The sequence below is a fragment of the Sebastes fasciatus genome, chromosome 8 (assembly GCF_043250625.1).
Source record: "Sebastes fasciatus isolate fSebFas1 chromosome 8, fSebFas1.pri, whole genome shotgun sequence".
NCBI classification, from domain to species: domain Eukaryota; kingdom Metazoa; phylum Chordata; class Actinopteri; order Perciformes; family Sebastidae; genus Sebastes; species Sebastes fasciatus.
Genome location: NC_133802.1, coordinates 6525508 through 6548526, shown reverse-complemented (window position 1 = coordinate 6548526; position 23019 = coordinate 6525508). Strand labels below are relative to the sequence as shown.

The 23019-nt window shown below is 41.7% G+C and overlaps 1 protein-coding gene across 3 annotated transcripts in view; it reads right to left on the bottom strand.

Moving 5' to 3' along the window:
• Nucleotides 1–23019, bottom strand: part of plxnb1a (plexin b1a) — a 90045-nt gene that overhangs the window by 12385 nt on the left and 54641 nt on the right. For all 3 annotated transcript variants that reach the window (XM_074642990.1, XM_074642992.1, XM_074642991.1), the window contains 19 exons: nt 21381–22172; nt 19194–19292; nt 18708–18830; nt 16860–16953; nt 15728–15897; nt 15181–15332; nt 14981–15086; nt 13350–13489; nt 11460–11633; nt 9852–10089; nt 9495–9734; nt 7890–8066; nt 6655–6803; nt 5009–5109; nt 4682–4899; nt 3266–3444; nt 3101–3167; nt 1465–1611; nt 873–1047 (listed from right to left, as the gene is read on the bottom strand). In XM_074642990.1, coding sequence (XP_074499091.1) covers nt 873–1047; nt 1465–1611; nt 3101–3167; nt 3266–3444; nt 4682–4899; nt 5009–5109; nt 6655–6803; nt 7890–8066; nt 9495–9734; nt 9852–10089; nt 11460–11633; nt 13350–13489; nt 14981–15086; nt 15181–15332; nt 15728–15897; nt 16860–16953; nt 18708–18830; nt 19194–19292; nt 21381–22172 — 3541 coding nt within the window. The remainder of the gene's footprint in view (nt 1–872; nt 1048–1464; nt 1612–3100; nt 3168–3265; nt 3445–4681; nt 4900–5008; nt 5110–6654; nt 6804–7889; nt 8067–9494; nt 9735–9851; nt 10090–11459; nt 11634–13349; nt 13490–14980; nt 15087–15180; nt 15333–15727; nt 15898–16859; nt 16954–18707; nt 18831–19193; nt 19293–21380; nt 22173–23019) is intronic.

Sequence of the window (23019 nt, the reverse complement as noted above, 5' to 3'; positions counted from 1 at the left end):
CAGATCGTTCAGGGTGCCCGTGCTGACATGTGTCCACCGCCAAAAGCGCCTACAATGAGCACGTGAGCATCAGAACTGGACCACGGAGCAATGGAAGAAGGTGGCCTGGTCTGATGAATCACGTTTTCTTTTACATCATGTGGATTGCGACGAGTTGAAGATGTTGACTCGGCCTCCAAATTCTCCAGATCTCAATCCAATCGAGCGTCTGTGGGATGTGCTGGACAAACAAGTCCGATCCACGGAGGCCCCACCTCGCAACTCACAGGACTTAAAAGATCTACTACTGACAGCTTGGTGCCAGATACCACGGCAGACCTTCAGAGGTCAAGCGGAGTCCACAATCCCACTCAGGAAAACTGCATTTAACCAGGCCGTCTTTTCGTTCAGAGCATCACACCAATGGAATTTAGTACCACAATCAATTAGAGTGTCTCCATCATAGTATTCTTTTAAGTGTAATGTCAAGAAATGGCTTGTTGAGAACCAACAATGTAGGCACTGATTACTGTAGGCTACTCGCACCGTACCGCTCATGCTGTTTAACTGTATTGTATATGCTTTTCTACCAATGTAGTATGTTCTTAACTATTGAACATATTGTATTATTTGTATTATTCCAGGATGCCTAACAACATCTGGCAAAGGGGCTGCTGATGAAAACTTGCCTCTTGGCTAACTCGGATACATTTACATTTGTTTTAACGTTGATTAATATGCATGGTCCCTTTTTCAAATAAAAAACGACATAAATAGATAAATAAATAAATAAAATGGAAACTAGCCTGCTAGTTATTGTGATCGACAGCCCACTTATCACTGCAGTCAGATACTGAAGAGAAGCGTGGTGTTGTAAAATGAACCGGACTTACCGAGGTGTAACGAGTCTATGTGTGGCCTCTGGGAAAAGGAGGTTCCCTTCCAGGTTTGTTCCACAAGTTTCTCCTTCACTTGGGTGATGGTGTCACAGTCCAGGACTTTGGCAGGTACCGTCTGGGTAGTAGTGCCTCCGCCGGCAGCTGCAGCTGGCATCACAACATTTAGGGTCTGGACAGGTGAACAGGATGGGCTGATTATTTGGTGGAAATATTGTAATATTGCTAAACAGACTTTCAGGAGGTGGGGAAGTGTTCAAGTGTGTGCTGTTGTCCATAGTTGTTTGAGTTAAACTTGTCCATCTTAAAGCTTCAGTAGGCAGAATATTTTTGGCATCATTGGGAAAAAATTCCATAATAACCTTTCATCATATTGTAATTCAAGTGTTCTGAGAGAAAACTAGATTTTTGCACCTCCTCATGGCTCTGTTTTCAGGCTTTAAATTTTTTTCAGGTCACCTGTCTCATGTACTACTGTCAGGATATAGCAACCGTTTTATAAAAATAACTTTTTTTAATCACATTTGCTCCAATCTCGCCTACTTCAGCTTTAATATACTTTATATTGTATCTGTGTGTGTTTTCTGACCAGCGTGCGGTACTCCACGTCCTCTCGCAGCAGCCTGTTGTCATTCAGCGTGTACTTGGCTTTCCCCGTCACGGCGTCCACAGGTCCCTTGTCCACCTGGTGCTTTATTGCTCGGAACAGCATGTAGAACGACTCCCCTGCTGATTCCTGGCCGAGCAGAAAGACGGAAGGTCAACAATGTCCTACCGTTACACAATTTCATTTAAGAGTCATTCAGTGAGTGACCTCGACAAGTGCTCTCCTTTACTTCTGAGCAGCCACCCTGCCTAATGAGGAACTGAATTTCATTTGTACTGGAGAGTTTTTGTGATGAGTGTTTTTTAACTGAACAGATGTGTCATTTGTGTATTGTAAAATATTTACATTATTGATTCTTGTGGAAAAATTGCAGCAACATTAAATGATTTAGTAAGAAATAGAAACAATAGTACATAGTTAATTGCTTGCTTTATGCAAATTTATGTATATATTTATTATTGGAAATCAATTAACAACACCAAACAATGACAAATATTGTCCAGAAACCCTCACAGGTACTGCATTTAGCATAAAAGAATATGCTCAGATCATAACATGGCAAACTGCAGCCCAACAGGCAACAACAGCTGTCAGTGTGTCAGTGTGCTGACTTGACTATGACTTGCCCCAAACTGCATGTGATTATCATAAAGTGGGCATGTCTGTAAAGAGGAGACTCGTGGGTACCCATAGAACCCATTTACATTCACATAGCTTGAGGTCAGAGGTCAAGGGACCCCTGTGAAAATGGCCGTGCCAGTTATTCCTTGCCAAAATGTATTTATCCTACTTCGCGAAAAATATAGTATATAGTATGAGATGGTTGGTACCAATGGATTCCTGACTTTTTTTAGTTTCATATGATGCCAGTATCTTCACTCTAGCTTTAAAACTGAGCCCGCTACAACCTAACAATGCGAGTTGCGTTAATGCGTTAAAGAAATTAGTGGCGTTAAAACAAATTTGCATTAACGGGTTATTATCACGTTAACTTTAATAATCAGGGATGCACCGCTACTGATACCAAATCAGATATCGGGCCAATACTGTCTCAAATAGCTGGATCGGGTATCGGTGACAATGGGGCCGATCTATTCAATTCAATTCTATGTTTAAATACTTTATACATTATGTACTGGAATTTGAATTCCTGTTTAAGTTTTGACAAATTTGTTACTGCACTAAAAAAAAAGGTTTACACTTGAACTGTATTTCCTTTTTTTTACCAAGTTGCTGGTGTATGATTTATTATTTTAATTATAAAAAAACAATTCAATAAATTATACTTATGTATTTATTTATTACAATTTGCTTAACAAAGTTAGGAAAGGAATGTTTACATCAAGCCGCATCGGTATCGGGACTGAAAAAGTTGGATTTGTGCATCCCTAATAATAACATATCATCATTTATTAGCTGATTATATTTTGTTTTAATAATCTGAATCTGTAAAGTAACTAAAGCTGTCAGGTAGTGGAGTAAAAAGTACAATATTCATCTCTGAGATGTAGTGGAGTATAAGTATAAAGTAGCATAAAATGGAAATACTCTAGTAAAGTACATGAGTAAATGTACTTAGGTCAGGTGGCCAGGTGTAAAATACTAGTGTAATACATACCCTCAGAAAGGTAAACAGACAGATGGACATCCAGTTCGTCAAAAGCTTCTCAACCACTGACTCCGTTCTGGAAAAGGAAAAAAGTCAGCAAACAATTTATGGATGAAGAAAGCATCTGAGGGGTAAAGACACCTCGATAAACTGACCAACTGACTTCACCCTCACCTCCGGAGCATCAGCTTTGGGTTCTTGGCCACATACTGTTCCACTAGGTCGTTCAGCAGCGTCTTCAGGATGTCTGTGAAGTACTCCAGTTTACCGTGCAGCGCTACAGTCAGCAGAGACGCCACGTAGGCCCGGTCCCTCGGGGAGAACGTCCGCTGCACCTCCAGAGTGTGAATAAACTACAGAGACGACAGGGATAATAAGAAGATGTGAGGAAAAACTGCCTTGTCTACCTGTAACAGCAGGTTATTGGGAAAGATGGTGTTCTGGAAATATTTGTGTTTCTACACAATCAAAATCAACTGTATGAGTGAGGGTGAATACTTAATTGTCCCAGATTCTGAGAATGGATGATGTGGTTGTGATGACTCTTCAGCGCATCCTTAAAACAAACCCTTTATTCAAAGCCCCCCCTCCAGTGTATTTTGGCTTTTCTATGATATTTCATATTTATTTGAGTCATTTCCTGACTAAGTTGATTAACCACACTGTTTGACAATTTTTTTTTTAGATGAACTTAATTTTCTGCTATAGTAGAAGCTGCAGGTCAGACGTCATCCTCCAAACTCATGCTCGTTTGAGTCTGAGCTGTTTATCCGTCTGTCTTTGTAGTTAGTTAGCTAGTTAGCTGTAGTTAACTAGCCCAATTTGTTGCATCAGCTAACTGAGACTTTTCATTTTATTTTTTATTTTCCTCCACCTTAGTTTAGTGTGTTTATTGTCACAATGGCATTTGTGTGTGCGGTGAACGGGTGCAACAACGCAGTAGATTACACAAAATCCCATCGGCAGAATTAACACAACACACTGACTGACTCTCTCACTCGCTCTCTTCTTTACCGTCTCCTCCTGCTGGAGATAAATTAATGGAAAGCAGCTGATACCGAAGGTTTGCGGGCCTCGAACAGGTCCGAACGACGGGGAGAGAACAACTTTCAGCCCGAAAGAAAACAAGAGAAAAGTCCCGTTGGAGAAATAAACCGATCACAGTGCAGCCCGGTGTGGTGTCGATGCTGGGAGCTGAGGCGAGAGCGAGAAACTACATTTCAAATGGCGGCCCTCAGAACATGTCTATCCGTCCTCCGGTGCACTGTGGCCGGCTTGCGGCGGTGCGGCTCCTGTGCAGCAGCAGTCAGACGGCCGCCTCGCCAGGAGAAGACGGTAAAAGAAGAGTGCGAGTGAGAGAGTTGGTGTGTTGCGCTAATTCTTGTCTAATTGGTGGTCTGATGAACAGTAAATTCATCTAAGCTGGTTTCATCTAAACTGGGTTGAAAAAACAATACAATCTGGTTGTCATCGTAAAGAATTGTCTGACTATTAACCACACCCCCAATTCTCTGTTTGAGAAAGAACGTTGACCAAAAAAAAACAGGAAGTAAAAGTGGCTGGAAGAAAAAAAACAAACTGCTGGCTGACCTTGGTGAGAAAGAGTTTACTGTTGAGCAGATTGGACAGCTGATTCAGCCCTTGCTCCACAGTCTGCCTTCGACTCTCGGGGACATCCAGGTCTCGTCTCAGTGGCGACTCCTGGTGGCCGGGGAAGAAAATGCGCTCGGCATACGCCCGGTAATCCAGGAAGGGAATCCCCGAACCCACCAAATCACTGGACATGTCCATCATCTCTGTCATCAGGTCTGAAGGAGGGGGAAAGGAATGAAAGCCTCAGTTTGTGTTTCTTCCTTATATTGGGACATATGTGGAGCTGATTTTCTAAAAGTTAGTAACAGAAGCTTTGGATCGTACCTGTGAACTCCTTCTTACAGCGATCTCTCACACTAGTCTCCAGGTTCTCCAGCTGGATCTGCACCTTCTTGTAGTCCCTCATGGCCTGTTTGCTCTTCCTCCTGACAAACAACAACGATGCAGAAAAAACGTTTAGGTAAAGAAATAAAGCAGCAGAGAAGCACAGAAGAAGAATAGCAGCATATGACTGAAAATCACATCACGTGTTCATTTTTAAATGAAAACTATGATGAAATATGTTCGTCAACAACCTTTTTTTTCCATGACGAGACGATGACGAGACGCAATCGACGTCATTAAACACTAATGGTGACGACATCAAACAAGCAGTATCGTTCACGAAAATTGACAAGACTAAAATGTAGTTTAAAAACATAAAAACGTAACCAAAATCTCTCTTTATTTCTGTCACCTTCCATCTTCTCTCCCCCTCTCTCTGTCTCAAACACACACACACGGCGGCGACAGCACTCAGTCCATCTCTGTCCTTCGGGCTGTGCTACCATAATGCATAGAGTTGGCTGTTTGCAGGTTTGAGTAACGCATATTTTTACATGTTGGGTGGGCGGATTGGCTCTCATAACGACTGAAATGCGGATCATTAATGAGCGCAGTCAGGAGGGCTCAAACTAACTGCAAAGCTGCATTCTTAATCATTCAACCTGTTGATAGAGGCTCAGGTAGATAATGATAAGATAACATTTTAAGTGAAATAATTTTGACTAAAATGACAGAAATGTTCAATATAATCTGATGACTAAACAGGACTAAGATTAAATAATATATATATATAAATAGCTGACAAAATTAAGAGAGAAAACATTTTGACTAAAATCGAATGACTTTTCGGCGACTAATCTGGACTAAAACGTTTTGTGTTGTCATCGACTAAAACCATGAAAGATAAAATATTACTTAAATCTGCAGTAGGCAGAATGTTTTTGGCATCATTGGGCAAAAATTCCATAATAACCTTTCAGCATATTGTAATTCAAGTGTTTTGAGAGAAAACTAGACTCTGCACCTCCTGATGGCTCTGTTTTCAGGCTTTAGAAAATCTAGCCTGTGAGACTTTGGCCAATCACAGGTCATTTCAGAGAGAGAGCGTTCCTATTGGCTGTGCTCCGGCTGGTGGGCGGTGCGTTGGTATTTCCTCAACAGATCTCAACATGGCTGCCGGGTCACAAACGTTCTCATTTTACAGCTAAACAGTACACTATAAGATGATTCTGAAAACATTTGAGGAGAGAAATAGGCATTACAGTAACAGAATATTGATTCATATTTGATCAGCGCTGCCTAGTTTGACCGTTTGATCGGAGTTCGCGAGTGATTGACAGCCGACTCTCATAGACGGCAGCTGGACAGCAGACTCAGCTCTGATTGGCTGTTTTCCTCCGGTCTGTGAAATCTTGCAGATGCCGTTAGGAGCACCGGAGGACACAGAGGCACATGATTTTAATCATATTTACTCCATTTCTACCCACTGCAGATTTAAATTTGACTAAAACTAATAAGCATTTTCGTTTCAAGACTAAGACTAAGACTAAATCTAAAATAGCTGCCAAAATATACACTGCTGTTGAGGACTATAAGGTAAAGTCAGTTGAACTGAAGTGAAATATCCGTGTGCTGTGCGTGTTTACCTGTATATGAGGACTATGATGAGCACAATGAGAGCCACGATGGAAGCTCCCACCCCGACTCCAACCTGAGCCTCCAGAGGAAATGTAGACTGGGCCTGGCTGTCGTACTGCACTCTGCCCAGAGAGAAGTTTAGATTCCCCATTTTCACCTGAAAAGAACAATTACAGACTTTTTACACGATAAAAAGGAGAACAAGTCAAAGATTTGAGTTAAACACCACACAACGGTGCAGATAAAGATTAGACTAAACTAATATAACTAGTATTATACTATCTATAGAATTACATTCCAGCGGTGGCTGCCTAGGCTTGTTTCCGACTCGTGTGATCCAAACATTTCCAATAACTCCAGAGCGTTGTAAAGTCCAACATTTATTGAAAAACGATAGATGTAATAATTTCCAAAATTCACTTTTTTATCTAACAATATATTCTGCTTCAATCCACATTTGTTGGATTTTAGCCTTTCAAAAACATATTTTTCACAAAACTGTTTGCTCTCCCGCTTGCAGCACAAAAGGGAGGCACGAACCTGTATTAACGGTGCGGTCTAGCAGCAATCTAGGAGCACCTTAAATTAAATTCATATAACCACAGTAACACAAAAATCAGTTTTTCACATTTCATGTTTTTTTTTCCGGGTGATGTCGCCATAAAATATGACGACAGACATTCTAAGCTTCATTTGGAAACCTTCATAGAAGCTTCGAATGTAAAAAAAACCCCTAAATAACTCCCGGGCTGTAGTACGATACGGAAGCCCTGAAAGGCAAGCAAGATTTTTTTCTTTTTTTCTGGTGATCCATTTTCTAAATATGATCTAAATTATTTTCTCTCCTGTGTTTATGACTTCAGAACAGGTATAGTTACACAAGTTCCACTGCCCTCTACCCGGTTAAACCACTGCCACATATCTGGAATATATCTGTCTGTTTTACACTCTTTGACCAATAGGTGGTTTCGTGTGCACATGAAGCCTCGAAATGAACTCTTTTGCGGTACAATTTGCTGGAGAGCTTCAGTGCTTCATGAAGCTTCATCTCACCATCTCCATCTCTTTTTCAACTGTTCTTCAGTCATAAACACAGGAGAGAAAACAATTTAGATCAGACTTAGAAAATCGATCACCAGAAAAAAAAATTCTCGCTTGCCTTTCAGGGCTTCCGTAGTAGGGTCATAGTGAATGTAGTAAATGTGCGACTTGAATTCCAGGTTTCACAGTAACATTAACTCACTGTGAACTCAGGCAGACTGTCCATGCCATCCTGTTTCTTGCTGGCTGGGACTGAGGGCTGCTGAGCTGGGGGTTCACAGTACAAGTGGTTGTGGGTCAGGGTCTTCACCGAACACACCCCCGCCCCTATCCGAGCCTCCACCTCATGCTTGTAGATGGCTAGATCCAGGTTCTCTCCCTAGAGGGGAAACACACAAAATGAGTTAACCCTCTGAGACCCGTGGGATCGCGGCGATTTAACTTTACTCTTTCAGAGGCTGTAGCAGGTTCAGTTTAAGAGCTATAGCTACAGATATCATATGAAACTAGAAATACCTAAGGAATCCATTGGTACCAACCGTGTCATAATAGCTTGTCAGCAAGGAAGCTAAATAAGGCTCAAAAAGTGGGCTAAATTTTGGCGATGAAAAACTAGCATTGCCATTTTCAAAGGGGTCGCTTGACCTCTGACCTCAAGATGTGTGAATGAAAATGGGTTCTGTGGGTACCCACGAGTCTCCCCTTTACAGACATGACCACTTTATGATAATCACATGCAGTTTGGGGCAAAAACTATGCAGTTTTTTTAATGTAGTATAAATGTGTTATTTTCGCCTTATCTAAAAATGTGTTTGAATATTTCTGCATACTGGGGTCCCTAAACAGTTTTGGATTACATAAATTGGATCTCACTGTAAAGCTGAGACATTTATAGATCCAAAGAATTTTTGGAAATTTGACCTCACTGTATAAAATGACCTCTGGTGACCTCTAGGATAATCACAGCCGCATGAAACTTTATAAACACAAACTAGAGACCTAGAGCATTCGGAGGATGGAAGGCTTTCCAAGCTAGATTGACAATAAGGGGGTTTCTGAGCAGTTTACACAACAGAAGTGCTCGCCATCTAATCGCCGAAAAATGCAATTCTTGCAGAAATCTCCAAATGTTAAAAGTTTTTGACATCAAATCACAGCATGGCTTTTTCTATGGTGTTCCGCAAGGTCTTGGTGTCTTAATGTGGTGTTTTGGAGAGATTATAGATCATTTTTATCAATTCTCAAGTGGTAAAAAATTGTTAAATTTAGCACCAAATCTATGATAGTATCAACCTAAAAATTGCTGCAAGAACTTATTAGATATAATAGAACATGGGAACAGGCATCATATACTTCTATCATAATGTTCTAAGCCCTTAAATGCTTTCAAAATGTATTTAAAATAATTAATTGATTAATTAATTCATGTTTATTTCTGAATAATGACTAGAAGAACTTGACACACAGTGCTAAGCTGCATCTCAAATTAATCTTCATGTTCCCAGCTTTCAGATGATGTACACCACTTCTATGTGACATCTACTGCTGACCTGCTATCTCCTCTTAAAAACCCACTGTACACCCCTAAAAAAGACAAAAACTGGTCTATTGTGGGTCTCAGACGGTTAAATGCAATATTTACTATTTCTGTAGGGGATTGCAGTGTTGATAATTATAACACTGTAACTGCAAATTAGTTTGTTTTCAAAGCTGTTCTGAAGGGACTGATCTGGGACTATTTCTTAAACACAGTTTGGAGTAGAAAGAAGAAGTGAAGTCGGTTTCACCGCAGGATGTTAGCGCCCACCTCGACAGAGATGATGCTGCCAGGTTTGTGGTGGTACGGTTTGCTGGGGTCGTCCTGCAGGAGGTAGAGCTTTGGGTTGGGCTCGTAGCTGAAGGCTTCATTCCCCACGGTGCTGAAGTCAAAATGGAGGCTGTCCAACAGGAAATTAACTTTGACCCTGGCCCTCCTGGCTTCCGGACCCACCGCCGGAGTGGGACACAAGATGAGGGAGGAGCCGTTCACTGTGCATCGAGACTCGTACTGGAAGGGGGAGTAACATGAACAATGAAGTGTTAGTTCGTAAAGGAAATAAAAAAAAAACATCAATATGCACATAATTAGAAGAAGAGTACATTTCTCTTTCTGTATGAAGCACACCTGTTTGACGTGACAGAGTGTACCCTCGGGGCATTCGGCCTCTGGGACGATCCTCCTCCACCTCTTCAGCGGACCCCGACGATCCTGTTCTCTGTTCAGGGTTCCTTCGTTCCTCCATTTGGTGCTCCTCCTTCTCCTCCTGGGAGGGAGGGTATCAGGAGGACTGAGGGTGACCCTCATCTTCGGCTCCTGGACCACATCCAGGTTCTGACCAGAAACTCTGATGATTCGGCCTCCACTGCAGGCGAAAGTAGAGGGAAAGAAGAAAATAATATTTATTTATTAATTATATTTTATGTTAAGATTAAAGGGCATATTTACTAAGCCTGTCACAAATGACCATCAGGGGTATTTACTAAGACTACAGATGTAATTGCAGATGTAATTGTGCACAGCAGCAGTTCATCTGATGGAGATGGTCTGATGCCGGGCTGTCTTGAGTTCTGACTGGAAAGTAATGGAGCACAAAAGAAAGTATTTTCTGCTGCTGAACTGGTTGAAGAGGAGACACTTATTGAAACATTCGTGGTCGACATTGCCCCTACTGTTCCGGTGTGTGGCCATTTGCGAGAAAAATATCAGAAGATCAAGGATCAATAGCAAATGTTTTGTCCCCATTAGATGTTTTCTAAATCTTTAAAGCTGCAGTAGACAGAATATTTTTGGCATCATTGGGCAAAAATCCCATAATAACCTTTCAGCATATTGTAATTCAAGTGTTCTGAGAGAAAACTAGACTTCTGCACCTCCTCATGGCTCTGTTTTCAGGCTTTAGAAAATCTATCCCGTGACGGGAGACTTTGGCCAATCACAGGTCATTTCAGAGAGAGAGAGCGTTCCTATTGGCTGTTCGATCAGCGGAGTCAGCTGTCAATCACTCGCAAACTCTTATCAAACGCTCAAACTAGGCAGCGCTGATCAAATATGAATCAATATTCTGTTACTATACCTATAACAGTACACTACAAGATCTTTCTAAAAACATTTTATATGAGAAATAGGCATCACAGTAAAAGAATATTAATTCATATTTGATCAGCGCTGCCTAGTTTGAGCATTTGATCGGACTCTGTGAGTGATTGACAGCTGCTCAGAGACGTCAAGGCTTCAGCTCGGCTCTGATTGGTTGTTTTCCTCCGGGCTGTGAAATCTTGCAGATGCCATTAGGAGCACCGGAAGACAAAGCGGCACATCATTTATTTTTTTCAGATTACCTGTCTCATGCACTACTGACAGGATATAGTGACCCGTTTTATAAAAACAACTTTTTTTTAATCATAGTTGCTTATTGTTGATATGGCACACTGATCTGATTAACAGGAAAATGTAAAAATGGCACTTAATTCCAAATAAGTTGCCGACCCCCTGCTCTAGATGAAGGAATAATCAGGACAGACATTATAAGATAGATTTCAGCCTAATGTCTCGGTTTAAACTCAACTTTTAACTGTATTCAGGTCACAAGCTTAAGACAGAGCTGGGATTTTATTGCTCTAAAAGGAATATCATCACCATAGCAGTTATATAATGTATATTATGTGCATGGATAAATTATAAAATAGAAATATTTGAATGTCTCAAGAGAGCTGTATTGAGGCTGATAATCACCTGAGAAAGCTTTTCGACGGAGCAGCCATTGAGATGTTGGGGTTGGGGGTGTAATGATAGACCAGACCCTGTAGGTGGCGCTCCGTGCCACCGAACCGCACAGTGATGCCATGTTCTCCTGTTCTGTTACTGCCTCTGGTCAGACAGCTGATCTCATCCTCCTGGATGTTTGGCCTGAACAGGGGGACACATTTTTTTTATTTTTACATTTTCTCCCACTTTGTACTTATTTTATTCAAAATATAAATCAGTCTGTTCACACACAAAGAGAGAGTTTACTTTTATAACTCTGAGGTAACCCAGATTAACTCCCAAATCCAATCCGGTCCTTACACCCTCTCCCTACCCACTTCCACTCCGTTTGCGCGTTCATGTGGAGGGTTCGACATATTAAATGCCACCCCAAACCAATTATCAGGGAGTGGAAGTGGGTTATAAAACCCTCCACCAGCGAGCCTGCATCGATGCCGATTTAACCAGCCGCCCTTACTGACGACGTGCAACGCCGTTTTGTGTTCTTCATGGAACACGATCCAATATCAGTTCCATGTGACTACAGGTACAAACATTTACTCGTAAACTGCTCAAACTAAGATAGACATTTAATTTATTGTACTTTATTGTCATACAGATGTTAACAAGTTAAAGTAAATACATTGTATTTAGGATGAAATATAGTCTTGTCTTGTCTAGAAAACAGTTGATGTGCTCATTTGATTGTAAAGTATGTTAATACATATACAACATATATATAATAAAAACAATATTTTTTTATATCTTCAACTGTGCAATACTAACTTAACAGTACAATAATGTAGTGCATAATTCAACTGTGCAATAATCTGGCATTAACACTGCTTTTATTTATACTGTGTATTTACACTAATAATCTTATTTATTACCTCCACCAAGGCCGAAGGCCTGGAAGGAGGTTATGTTTTCACCGGCGTTGGTTTGTTGGTTTGTTTGTTTGGAGGATTACTCCAAAAGTCCATGATGGATTTTAATGAATTTGTTTGGAGGGGTGGGGTGTGGCACAATGAACAATCCATTCGATTTTGGTGGCGATCCAGATCCTGATCCGGATTCAGGAATTTCTTTAAGAATTCCGATCACCCTGTGCATTAAGACCACAGGGTATAACACATGCCCAGTGTGACTGATGACGCGTTGATGAGGCATGGCCAGATATGTATGTGGATCTTAATACATCCAAGGTGTGGATGTGTGTGTGGGAGCTGCTGGCTGTCCGCGGTGAGAAAGAACTAAGCGGTAGATGACGGGATGACAAGACAACGTAGTGTAACGTTATACAGACATAACAAGGCTGCTGAGTGACAGAGGCATCCGCCGATACGTTACACGGAAACACACCGTGTTAATAATAAGCCGACCACCTCACGGTACCACCAGCTGTGAACTGTGTTCTGTTTTTAAAGTCATGCGTTGGCGGAGGTCTGCGCTCTCCGAGTGCCATTCTAGTTTATACTATTTTTATATTTTATAAATTTATATTTCTACACACTTAATGATAGATCCTATTTTTCAGCATTATCATTTGCACTGTTGTTATCCATATTTCTTATTTATATTTTCTTATAATTTCTCTATGTTTATTTCTATTCTAGAACGGGAGCAAAACGTAACTCAATTTCCCCCCGGGGATCAATAAAGTATTTCTGTTTCTGATATTTATTTCCTTGCCGGAGAGAGGGAAGTTCGTCCCTGAAGCTCGCCGCTGTATTTATACCCTTCATTGAGCTGCGAGTGTGACTACAAAACGGAGTTCACTCCACCACGGAGTGGGAGGGTGTAGGAGCCAGATTGGAATAGGGCCTTTAATGTTAAAACTCACATAGTCTTAATTCACGATCGATTAGAGACACTTACATTACCACACACGGCTCTCCTCCGATTAGGACGCTGACTTCACTCAAGTGTCCTGTCCTCAGTCTCCGGCCTCTGATGGTGAGAGAGGAGCCCCCCGCTTTGGGCCCTCTTTGGGGGAAGATGCTGCTTAGTACGGGATCCTGGTGACAGAGAGATAAGGAGGAGAAGAAGAAAGAAGATAGGATGAGATGCAAAGATGCACAAGAGAGAGAGAGAGAGAGAGAGAGAGAGAGAGAGAGAGAGAGAGAGAGAGAGAGAGAGAGAGAGAGAGAGAGAGAGAGAGAGAGAGAGAGAGAGAGAAAAAAAAGTGTAATCAATAATCCGATAGTGAGCGGATGATTTATTGGGAAGATAAAAGAGACACCGGGGCATTCTGGGAAACACTAGAAGGATGCTTCACAGCCAGCTAGTATAACAATTAATTTGGATGTCACTTGGGTTAATTAATTAAGGCTGTTGTCGAACCTACGCTGTAATATAAATAAGGAGACATGCTGTTTCTTTATCGCGTTGCTGTGGTTCACTTACATTTCACACGGCACAATTTCAAGTGAAGCCTAATTAACGAAAGCCCTGCGGGAGCTGTCGTTTCCTGGACTGGTCAGAAGTGTTTTTCTTGGATAAACAAACACGGACATTAAACAGCTATACATTTGTGGAATGTAACAACCAATCATTCTTGATGCTTCCTGTCTTCGATCGCGGTCGTATCACATTTACCGAATGAGGCATTTCAGGGTTAGTTTAGAAAAAAATACCAAGGGACCCCCCCCCTCTCAGCGAGGTTCTCGGTGCATCTGTTTTGGTCCACACCCAAGAGCGATTACTGTGTTCTCATATGTGTAACTGAGCCAAACTCAGGGGGGGGGAACATGCAAGGATTCAAAGTAACCGCTTGCTTGTGAACTGGGTGTGAAAATGCCCCAGAGATATTCTTTGTTTTTTTAAAATGCTTGTTAGCTTGCTTCAGCATAATTATACAATCCTGCCAAGAACGAGGCAGGCTTGCTGAAAAAGAGTGTAGCAGGAGTTTCTGTGGATGTTCGCTGGATTTACAAGCACGCATCCTACCAACATGTTTAACGTGCAAGGACCACCGACTGGGGTCCCCAAGAATAAACTAGAATCCCCTAGGACCCCAGTACATCGGTATTAAAATGATTATTCAAAAAGCACTAATCAAAACAGAAAGAGAAAACAATGAGTCATGAAAAATTGGAATGATAAGTTAAAACACCTCTGAGATATGACAGAAAGTATACCTCTGGAGTCTGCGGGTACCCCAGTTGGTAGCATGAGGGTTAAATAAGCAAGCCTTTTGTGGCAGAGGGAGCTGCATGAAGTTTGACAAATGTCCTCAAGTGATCCCTTGAGTCAGCGTCGGTTGGGGTTTGAAGACTACTTAGTTTCTACAAAGTTTAAAAATGAAGAAAAAAAGAAAAGTAAAATATTCACGCTGTGAGGACAAGCTGTGCTCTCACTAAGAAAAGCTTCCAAATCAAGGTTGAGGGTTAGGGGAAAACTGTGAATACAGATCTGCAGCAGTTTTGCAAATCTGCATTAAGAAATGAAGGAGTAACCTGTTGGTTTTTTCTGTGCACGTAAACATACCGACTGGTTGAGGCGTTTACCTGGAAGCTGAAGATCTGAGCAGACAGTCCGAGTCCTCCTCCCCTCACTTTGACCGAGGCCTGGCCGCTCTTCTCTCCTCCACTGCTTGTCGTCTCACACACTATCCTACAACGTAAAGACTGTCAGAGTTAAAAAAAAAAAAAAAAAAAGGGGGAGAAACTTTACCATCAGTTTATGTTCAGGTGGACCGACAACTTGCCTTGAGGAGACTTCATATCTACTGTGGATGACGCTGCAGGGGACCCCGGCTACTGTGACCGAGTTCTGAATGTCTTCAGCTCTCTGGCCGAGGTTAGAGCCTGAAATAGTCACGACTGTCCCTCCCTCTACGGGACCGGACACTGGGTCCAGCTGAAACACAGGAGGAGCAAAAGTATGAAATATTGTTCTGACATAATGCCTCAGATGCCATGACAGCGTGACATAAAAATGGGTTTCCAGTAGGGATGTAATGATTCAGTCAGCTCATGGTTCAATACAATGTATGATGGGTTTATGGTATGATTGGCCTGGGGCAGGCCTGTTCAATTGTTTAAATCAGTTACAGACAATGGATGGATGGGCTGGATCCGACCCTTTGATAATTTATAAATATAATGAAAAAAGTGTTTAACCCTCTGAGACTCGTGGGATCGCCGACAATCCCGGCCGACATTACTGTCTTTAAGAGGCTCCCTCTCAAAGCAAAAAATATCCTGAGTGTCTTAGTGCTGTTTGTGCTCAGAAGGAAGGTAAATAATTCTTACGAAGTGAATGACGGGTGCAGGACAGGTGTGTTTGATCTCCTCGGAGCAGGAGTCCTGGTACACACAGCGAGAGCTAGCAGCACCACCACACCAAACACAGCCGTACTTGGGCTCGGCAGTACGACATCGGCTGCAGTCGGACCGCCCCACTGAACAATTGAACAGGGTCACTGAAACAAGGGAGAGAAGGGGAAGAGACTGTGAGGAAAATACATCATTATATGTCAAACAACAATACAATATGTACCAGTATCTATAGGGATGGGAAAAAAATCACCAATGTATCGCAATTTTTTTATTTATTTTGAAATTGATTTTTTAATGCCAGAACCGATATATTTGCTTAATTTGAGTGTATGTGGAGTTAAAAGGAAGTTACCACTTTTTTTTGGTGTAGTCTGAGTAACGTGACTTTGTATCCGTTCCGTATCCGTTCCGTATCCTTCAACCAAAACAAACCAGGCGGCCGCCGCGAGCCGAAATGAAAAAGTAGAAAACGGCGGATATGACCTGCACCCTCACATTTTAAATCCAACACTACACATCCAGTAAAGTATGGAAACACTTTGGGTTTCACACATTGACAGGAAAAGCAGGGCTAGACATCACGGCAAAAGCTGCTTGCTAACTCTGTCATGGGCAGGAAACGTTATCGAGAACGAGAAGTATAAAACATTACATGTCCCTTATAAATTAAAAAATAAAATACCACTAATTTGTGAGGGAAATGTCTTTTTTCTTTGATTTTTGAGTTGCTGGAAAAAAAATGTAATAAATAATTCCTGACAATGACTGACATATTTGACTTCAGGACATCTCTGACTACATACATGCTGAAAATCAAACATTCTTACTGTATAAATTTAGATATTTTTCAAAGTAAAAGTGTTTGATTCAACTTTTTGCCCATGGTCTAGTGTTAAAAAAGTTAATAAAAATCGCAATACATATCGAATCGGCACCAAAGTATCGTGATGGTATCAAATCGGGAGATAGGTGACTCGTCCCAGCCCTACTACCCTATGTAATCAGATCAGCCTCACATCTCTCACACAAAAATACTTCTCTAACTTCTCTCTATCTCACACACACATGGTCTCACATAGAGAGACATACTAGCAAAAACACCCACCATACAGATCCTCAGCGCTGTCGATGAGGAAGTTGTTCTTTCTTCTCACGTTGATCATGGCCGGGTATTCCTCCATCAAGGCAGAATAGGCATACTGAAACAAGAACGGCAATTAAGAGTCAATCCGGCACTATTTGTGATATGGTATATGAGTTGATGTTATGCACATCCATGTGCAGAGCAGTTACAGCATGTGTCAAATTATCTGACTGTGAGAGCTAATGAAACACACTCATGGAAACGCAGGCGTACATGGTCAAGAGACAGCAGTTTATTGATCTTTTTTAATGTAGCATGCCGCTGGTTTATTGGTGTTGGTTATGACCTTTCTTTTTGTTGATTTATGGTGATTTGCTGTCATTACGATGGGTGGGGTTTACGCCGTCAGATTGAGACAGACAAATAAGTTGTCAATCAGCAGTTTGTAAAAGCAAATTCTTGTATTGCCGCTTCACAATGGTGACTCAAACTAGGCAGCTCATGAAAGGTGGTGTCACACTGGGAGGGATGAATGTGATCACACTGTTTGAAATAAATGGAAGAAGATCTGGGTGATTAGCATTGGACCAATTTGTGATAGAAGCCTGTTTTTCTGAGGCCTGAAAACCTGTTTTCGCAATCAACTTATTACAATGATTCACATATCTGGAGGTCAGAGGTCAAGGGACCCCTTTGAAAATGGCCATGCTGGTTTTTCCTCGCCAAAATGTAGCATAAGTTTGGAGCGTTATTTAGCCTCCTTCGCAACAAGCTGGTTGGTACCAATGGATTCCTTAGGTTTTTGTAGTTTCATATGATGCCAGTATCTTCACTCCAGCTTTATAACTGAGCCCGTTACGACCTGAAAATTCGGAAGTTGCGTTAATGCCTTAAAGAAATCAGTGGCGTTAAAACCAATTTGCGTTAACGTGTTATTATCGCATTCATTTTGACAGCCCTAGTTGTTTCACATTACATTTTTGTCCTTGTTTTTCTCACTGTGATTTAGGGGTGTCGCACTATACCGGTATTAACGATAACCGTGATATTTAAAAAAAAAATAGATAAATATTGACATCATGTTAATAATACACATATGATATTGTGTAAATAACTTTATTTATTACACGGCTCTGTTGAATACTCGATTCTGATTGGTCCATAACGGCATTCTATGGTGTTATTTCTTTATAGCAGACCGTTGCTATGTATAACAGACCGTTGCTATGGGCGCAGTTCTGATGTCGGACTCTAGCGGACTGTTTTTGTGTCAAATTATTGATTTCTTAAGTAAGTAGCCGTGTATTAAGCGGGATAATGTACAACTTGTGGGTCACTTTGTAAAATAAACGCCTTCAGGATGATGCAAGACCCCTGTCGGGGTTTATTTCACAACAATGACCGGCTCGCTGTACATTATCCTTTACATATATTGAAGTAGAATGTGCAATGCACAAGGCACATTCTATATATATTCTATATACTGTATATATATATATTCTATATACTGTATATTATGGTTACCGACTCTCTCTCCACCTTCTACACTTGTATTTTTAGCGTAATTTATTTGTCAAAAAAGAGACAAAACGCAAAATAAAATTGTTATAATTTTTTAATTTTCTATGGATAACGCGATAATGTCGTTATCGTGAATCCTTTTTGGCCATGATAATCGTGCAGTGAAAATCTGATATTGTGACAGCCCTACTGTAATTGTTGATTATTTTGTCATGAATATCTAATGTTGTCGAGAAATACTTTCAACAATCTGGAAGTTTCCAGACACCATTATTTCCAGACTTGAAGAGTGTCGACTAAACACGACAACATACTGATATGAATCACTGTACTGAGAGATGTTCTGACCTGGTGAGGTTGACAGGTGATAAAGAAGATTGATTGTTGTGTGGCATCCGGCTCCACGGAGGCATCCACCACCACTGACTGATTCTCAATGTCCAACACACACTCGTAGTCCAAATTGTCATCCTAAATGAACACAACACATACGTTTATGTGCACAGACACACACATTTCAAAGTTTTGGGGCACAGTAAGTGGTACAAACTGATTTTCATCCTACTTTCACAGTCATAGACATATATACATAGACGCCGCATTGACTCCTGGAGCGTACGTCAACGCGGGGGTTTGCAAAGCTGCTCTCGTACTCACTGCTGGTGAAGAGACTTTAAGACTTACTTATTGATAACAACAAACAAACCTTTTAGCTGAAGCTATACAAAGGATATTTTTTTCAAGATCATATGAATAACCTGCATGAATACAGCTAGAATGTAGTCTTGCCCTACTAAGACAAAGGGCTGTTGAACCTATGGATGGTTACGTTACCTGAAACAGGTTTAGGTGTTGTCCCACCAGAGTGACTTTCCTCTCCACATTGACAGGGAGAAGAGAGGAATCCTGAACTTTCTCCACACACGGACATTCCTGATGACACATTATTAACCATTATAATGAGACATATCTATACATAAAGGGAAAAGAAAAATGTAGCTATGCTTTATAAACCTATATATATATATATATATATATATATATCCTACTCAAAAGGATCTCAGAACAGGTGTCCATTATCCAGTATAATCATGGGCATTAGTTGACAAGTTATCTTGTCTGAGACAGACTTCCATTAGATGTTTGAATAAGTGGCATTAGGGTTATGCCTGGCTCATGTTCCAGTTCATACCCAAGACGTTCAGATCATGGCTCCATGCAGGTCACGCAACTTCTTCCGCCTCGATCTTAACAAATATTTTTTTGGACATGCGGGTGTTGTCATGCAACAACATCAAAAGAGTTTCACTGAACTGTTGCTATTTGCTTTGACAGGGACTTAGCGTGAACCATAGACTGTATATAAAGATGGACGACATGACAGCTCCCCAAAAGTGAAGCCAAAACATCTTGATCGCCCCCTGGTGGCTGGCTGCAGTATAGATCCTAATTCCCACCCCTTCCATGTTAGCGGATGGGACGCAAAAAGTATGGATGGGGTTGTCCACCAAACCTAGATTTACCTGGAAGACTGTCCACAAAAACGATCCAACTAAAGTCATCGTTGTTTTAGGTAAAGAAAAGTCCGAAGAATCCTATAAAAAAATTAATAAATCCAACGTGGGAGTAGCTATCCCATCATATACCTAGTCTAGCATAAAGTGAGAAATGGGAGATTATGAAAACAAAGGAACTGCAAATATACATGAAACTTAAATAAAAACAATAACTAAGTGACCACCAACACGAAAACACACAAGGAGGGAGTTGACTTGAAAATGTCATGATCAGGGATAGCAACCTGTGAAAATGCATCTATCATTGGGTGAGATGAACAGAAATGGTATGGGGAGGGTCGACAAGTCAATAAGACCTGTCAGGTTAAGTGCCTTGAATTTCTCAGTTCCGTCCTTACATCTGAGAAGACTGATTTTGCGTCAGTCATTTGTCTTTCTTGTTGACAGGAGAGTGTAGTATTCAGTATTTCTCATGGTTTGCATTGCTGTAGAATGTGGACCAAGTAGTTTTATGTTCACTGCAGATTAAAGCTTAGATGTCCCTGGGTTAATTAAGCAGTATTTTTTAAAGGAAAATAAAATAAACCACTCTTATATCTGTCAGGCTAGCTGATTTCCCCCCCCTGCTTTCAGTCAACAGGATGATCGACCCACAGTATAAGGAAATATTTATATATATTTAGCGGCTATGCCTTAAAACTAGTGACGCAAGACTTAGTTACGGCTCTAAATTGCTGTAACGGCGGGGGAAAGCTCACTCTGGTATGCTGTAACGTTACATTTTGAAGGGAAGACGTCTGGTAGTCTACCGGAGTAGTCCACTCATCCTCAGCGGTCACAACAACAAGCGGCCGTGGAAGCTAACGTTAGCTAACGTTCGTTTAAATTGTAATCGGACATATCAGCATTACTGTATTGACTTTTGGCCTTAAGTTTCTGACAGAGGGCTAACCGATAACGTTAGCTAGCAGCCAGCAACACTCTATTTATAAGAGAGCCGTCCACCTGCCCGACATACAAAGAGCTGCTGTGTGACTGGTTGTACGGATAACAAGACCAAAATCCAAGTCTCCAGTTTTATATTAACGTTATACCTGTTGAGGAATGGCTAAGGAAAAAGTGTCTTGCGGCGGCCATCGGGAGGGGCTCACGTAACTTGAACTGCGATGGGAGTATCAACCAAACAGACCCTGGTCCCCTGAGTCAAATCACACTTTAATGTCTGATCTAATGCTACCCATTTTATAACAGTCGATAATAATAAACAAATTTCATACTAATACATATTATGCTAACGGTATTTGGTGGTCGGACTCTGAATGCGCACACACCCAGTAATGTTTGTATATAAGAAACCCGTCTATATGAGAGTGGTATCATTCTTCTCGGCAAGAAAGCAAAAAATAGTATTTCCCACAACTTTTCCTTTAAGCGGTTTCTCGTGGCGACTGGAGCAACAGTACGATTTATAGACTATAGCTGCACACGTGGCTTCTGCACTCACCGGAAAATAAGAGTCAGTCGAAGAATCTGATTGGTAGTTTGCTGCAGATACAGAGTTGGGGTCAATAACTGTTTCGGGTGATTGTGTGTAGAGGAACGGCTTTTCGCTGGCGCCAGAGTCCACGTCGGTCTCTCCCCCTGGCGTCTCCCACTCACTGAACAATGGATGTGAGTCATTCTCTGCAGAGCCGGCCAGAGGAATGGACTCCGTATTGTCACCGATAGGGATGTCTATTAAAAGGGACACTTCGCTGGAGGTGGTTGAGCTTACATCAGAGGAAGAGCCCACCACTTCACCAGATGGCTCTAAAAATATCAGTTCGGGGTCTACTTTGCCACTAGTGCTGCTGGGTAATGTAGTGTGGGGAGTTTCGACAGTGATATTCAAGATTTCAGTCTCTTCATCCTCTGAGAAACCTCTTACAGGGCCACCGTTTCCCTCCGTCGTCCCCTCCACATCAGGGAGGGACCCGCTTGTGGTGGTTACATCGCTGTGTATGGTAGTGGCCTGGCTGAAGAGTCTGACAAAGGGGGAAGTTGTGGCCAGGGTAAGGGGAGATATGGGTTCAGCATTAGGGGTGGTGGGTGGTGTCACTGTGGTGGGAGTTGAAGGGACAGCTGCTGTGGTGGGGGTAGGTGTCTCTGTGGGTGGTGGCTGTGTTGTTGTTGTTGTTGTGGTTGTTGTTGTGGTTGTTGTTGTTGTTGTTGCTGTTGTTGTAGCAGCCCGGACAGTGGGAAGTAAAGGGGTCAAATTTCTGGTGGGTGGTGGGATGGTGGGTGTTGGCGGTTTGAACTTGACGATGGAGTAGCACAAGTGAACAAGCGAGGGAAGGGGAGGACGAGAAAAAAGCAGGGGGAAGACAAAATTAGGATAAAACAGAAGGGTATGCAAATACATTTAGGCCCTGTCTACACGTGTACAGATATTTGTAAAAACGGATATTTTCCTCTACGTTTTGGCCTCTCGTTCACACGCAAACGGAGTTTTGGGTCACAAATACGGATATGTTTTAAAAACACCTTCTAGGCTTGTTGCGGTAGTCGGTGTTACCGGTGTCACACGGTGGTCGGGCACAAATGGGTTACATTACGTCCCCACTGTCCCCACCTTTGTTTCGCTTTTTTTTTTACAGAAATAAAACCCATTTAGTTTATTTTGGCGTATCAGCGGCATGTTATCAATAGATAGTTGGACGGCGGACGCTTCAAACTGACAGTGAATGCATCTGCTCCATACCAAGTCTCAGCTCAGAGTAGCAGGTGTCATATTTACACTCATTTCACACACGGGACGAGAGGGAGTTGACAGACCGAGAGATGGCGAAGGATTTGGAGTCGAAGCGAAAAAGCAAACGTGCTTTTATATTTCAGATTTAAAACCAATGCTATAAGAGAACCGTAACGTTAATGAGGTAATCGCCACGGGGAGGACGGAGCGATCACTGCCGGTGTACGCGGCGCAGCAAAGCCAGGTAGGCCCCTGCGGCACCGCTACAAAAGCTCTATCGGAGAGGCCAGACACACAGGTCAGATCAAAGTAACCGTGCTACACATATTGACCGTCATATTTTCTTGTAAAATGTCCGGTGTAATCAGTTACACCGTTGTTGTCACAAGTTTATCAACCGGTGGGGAATTTT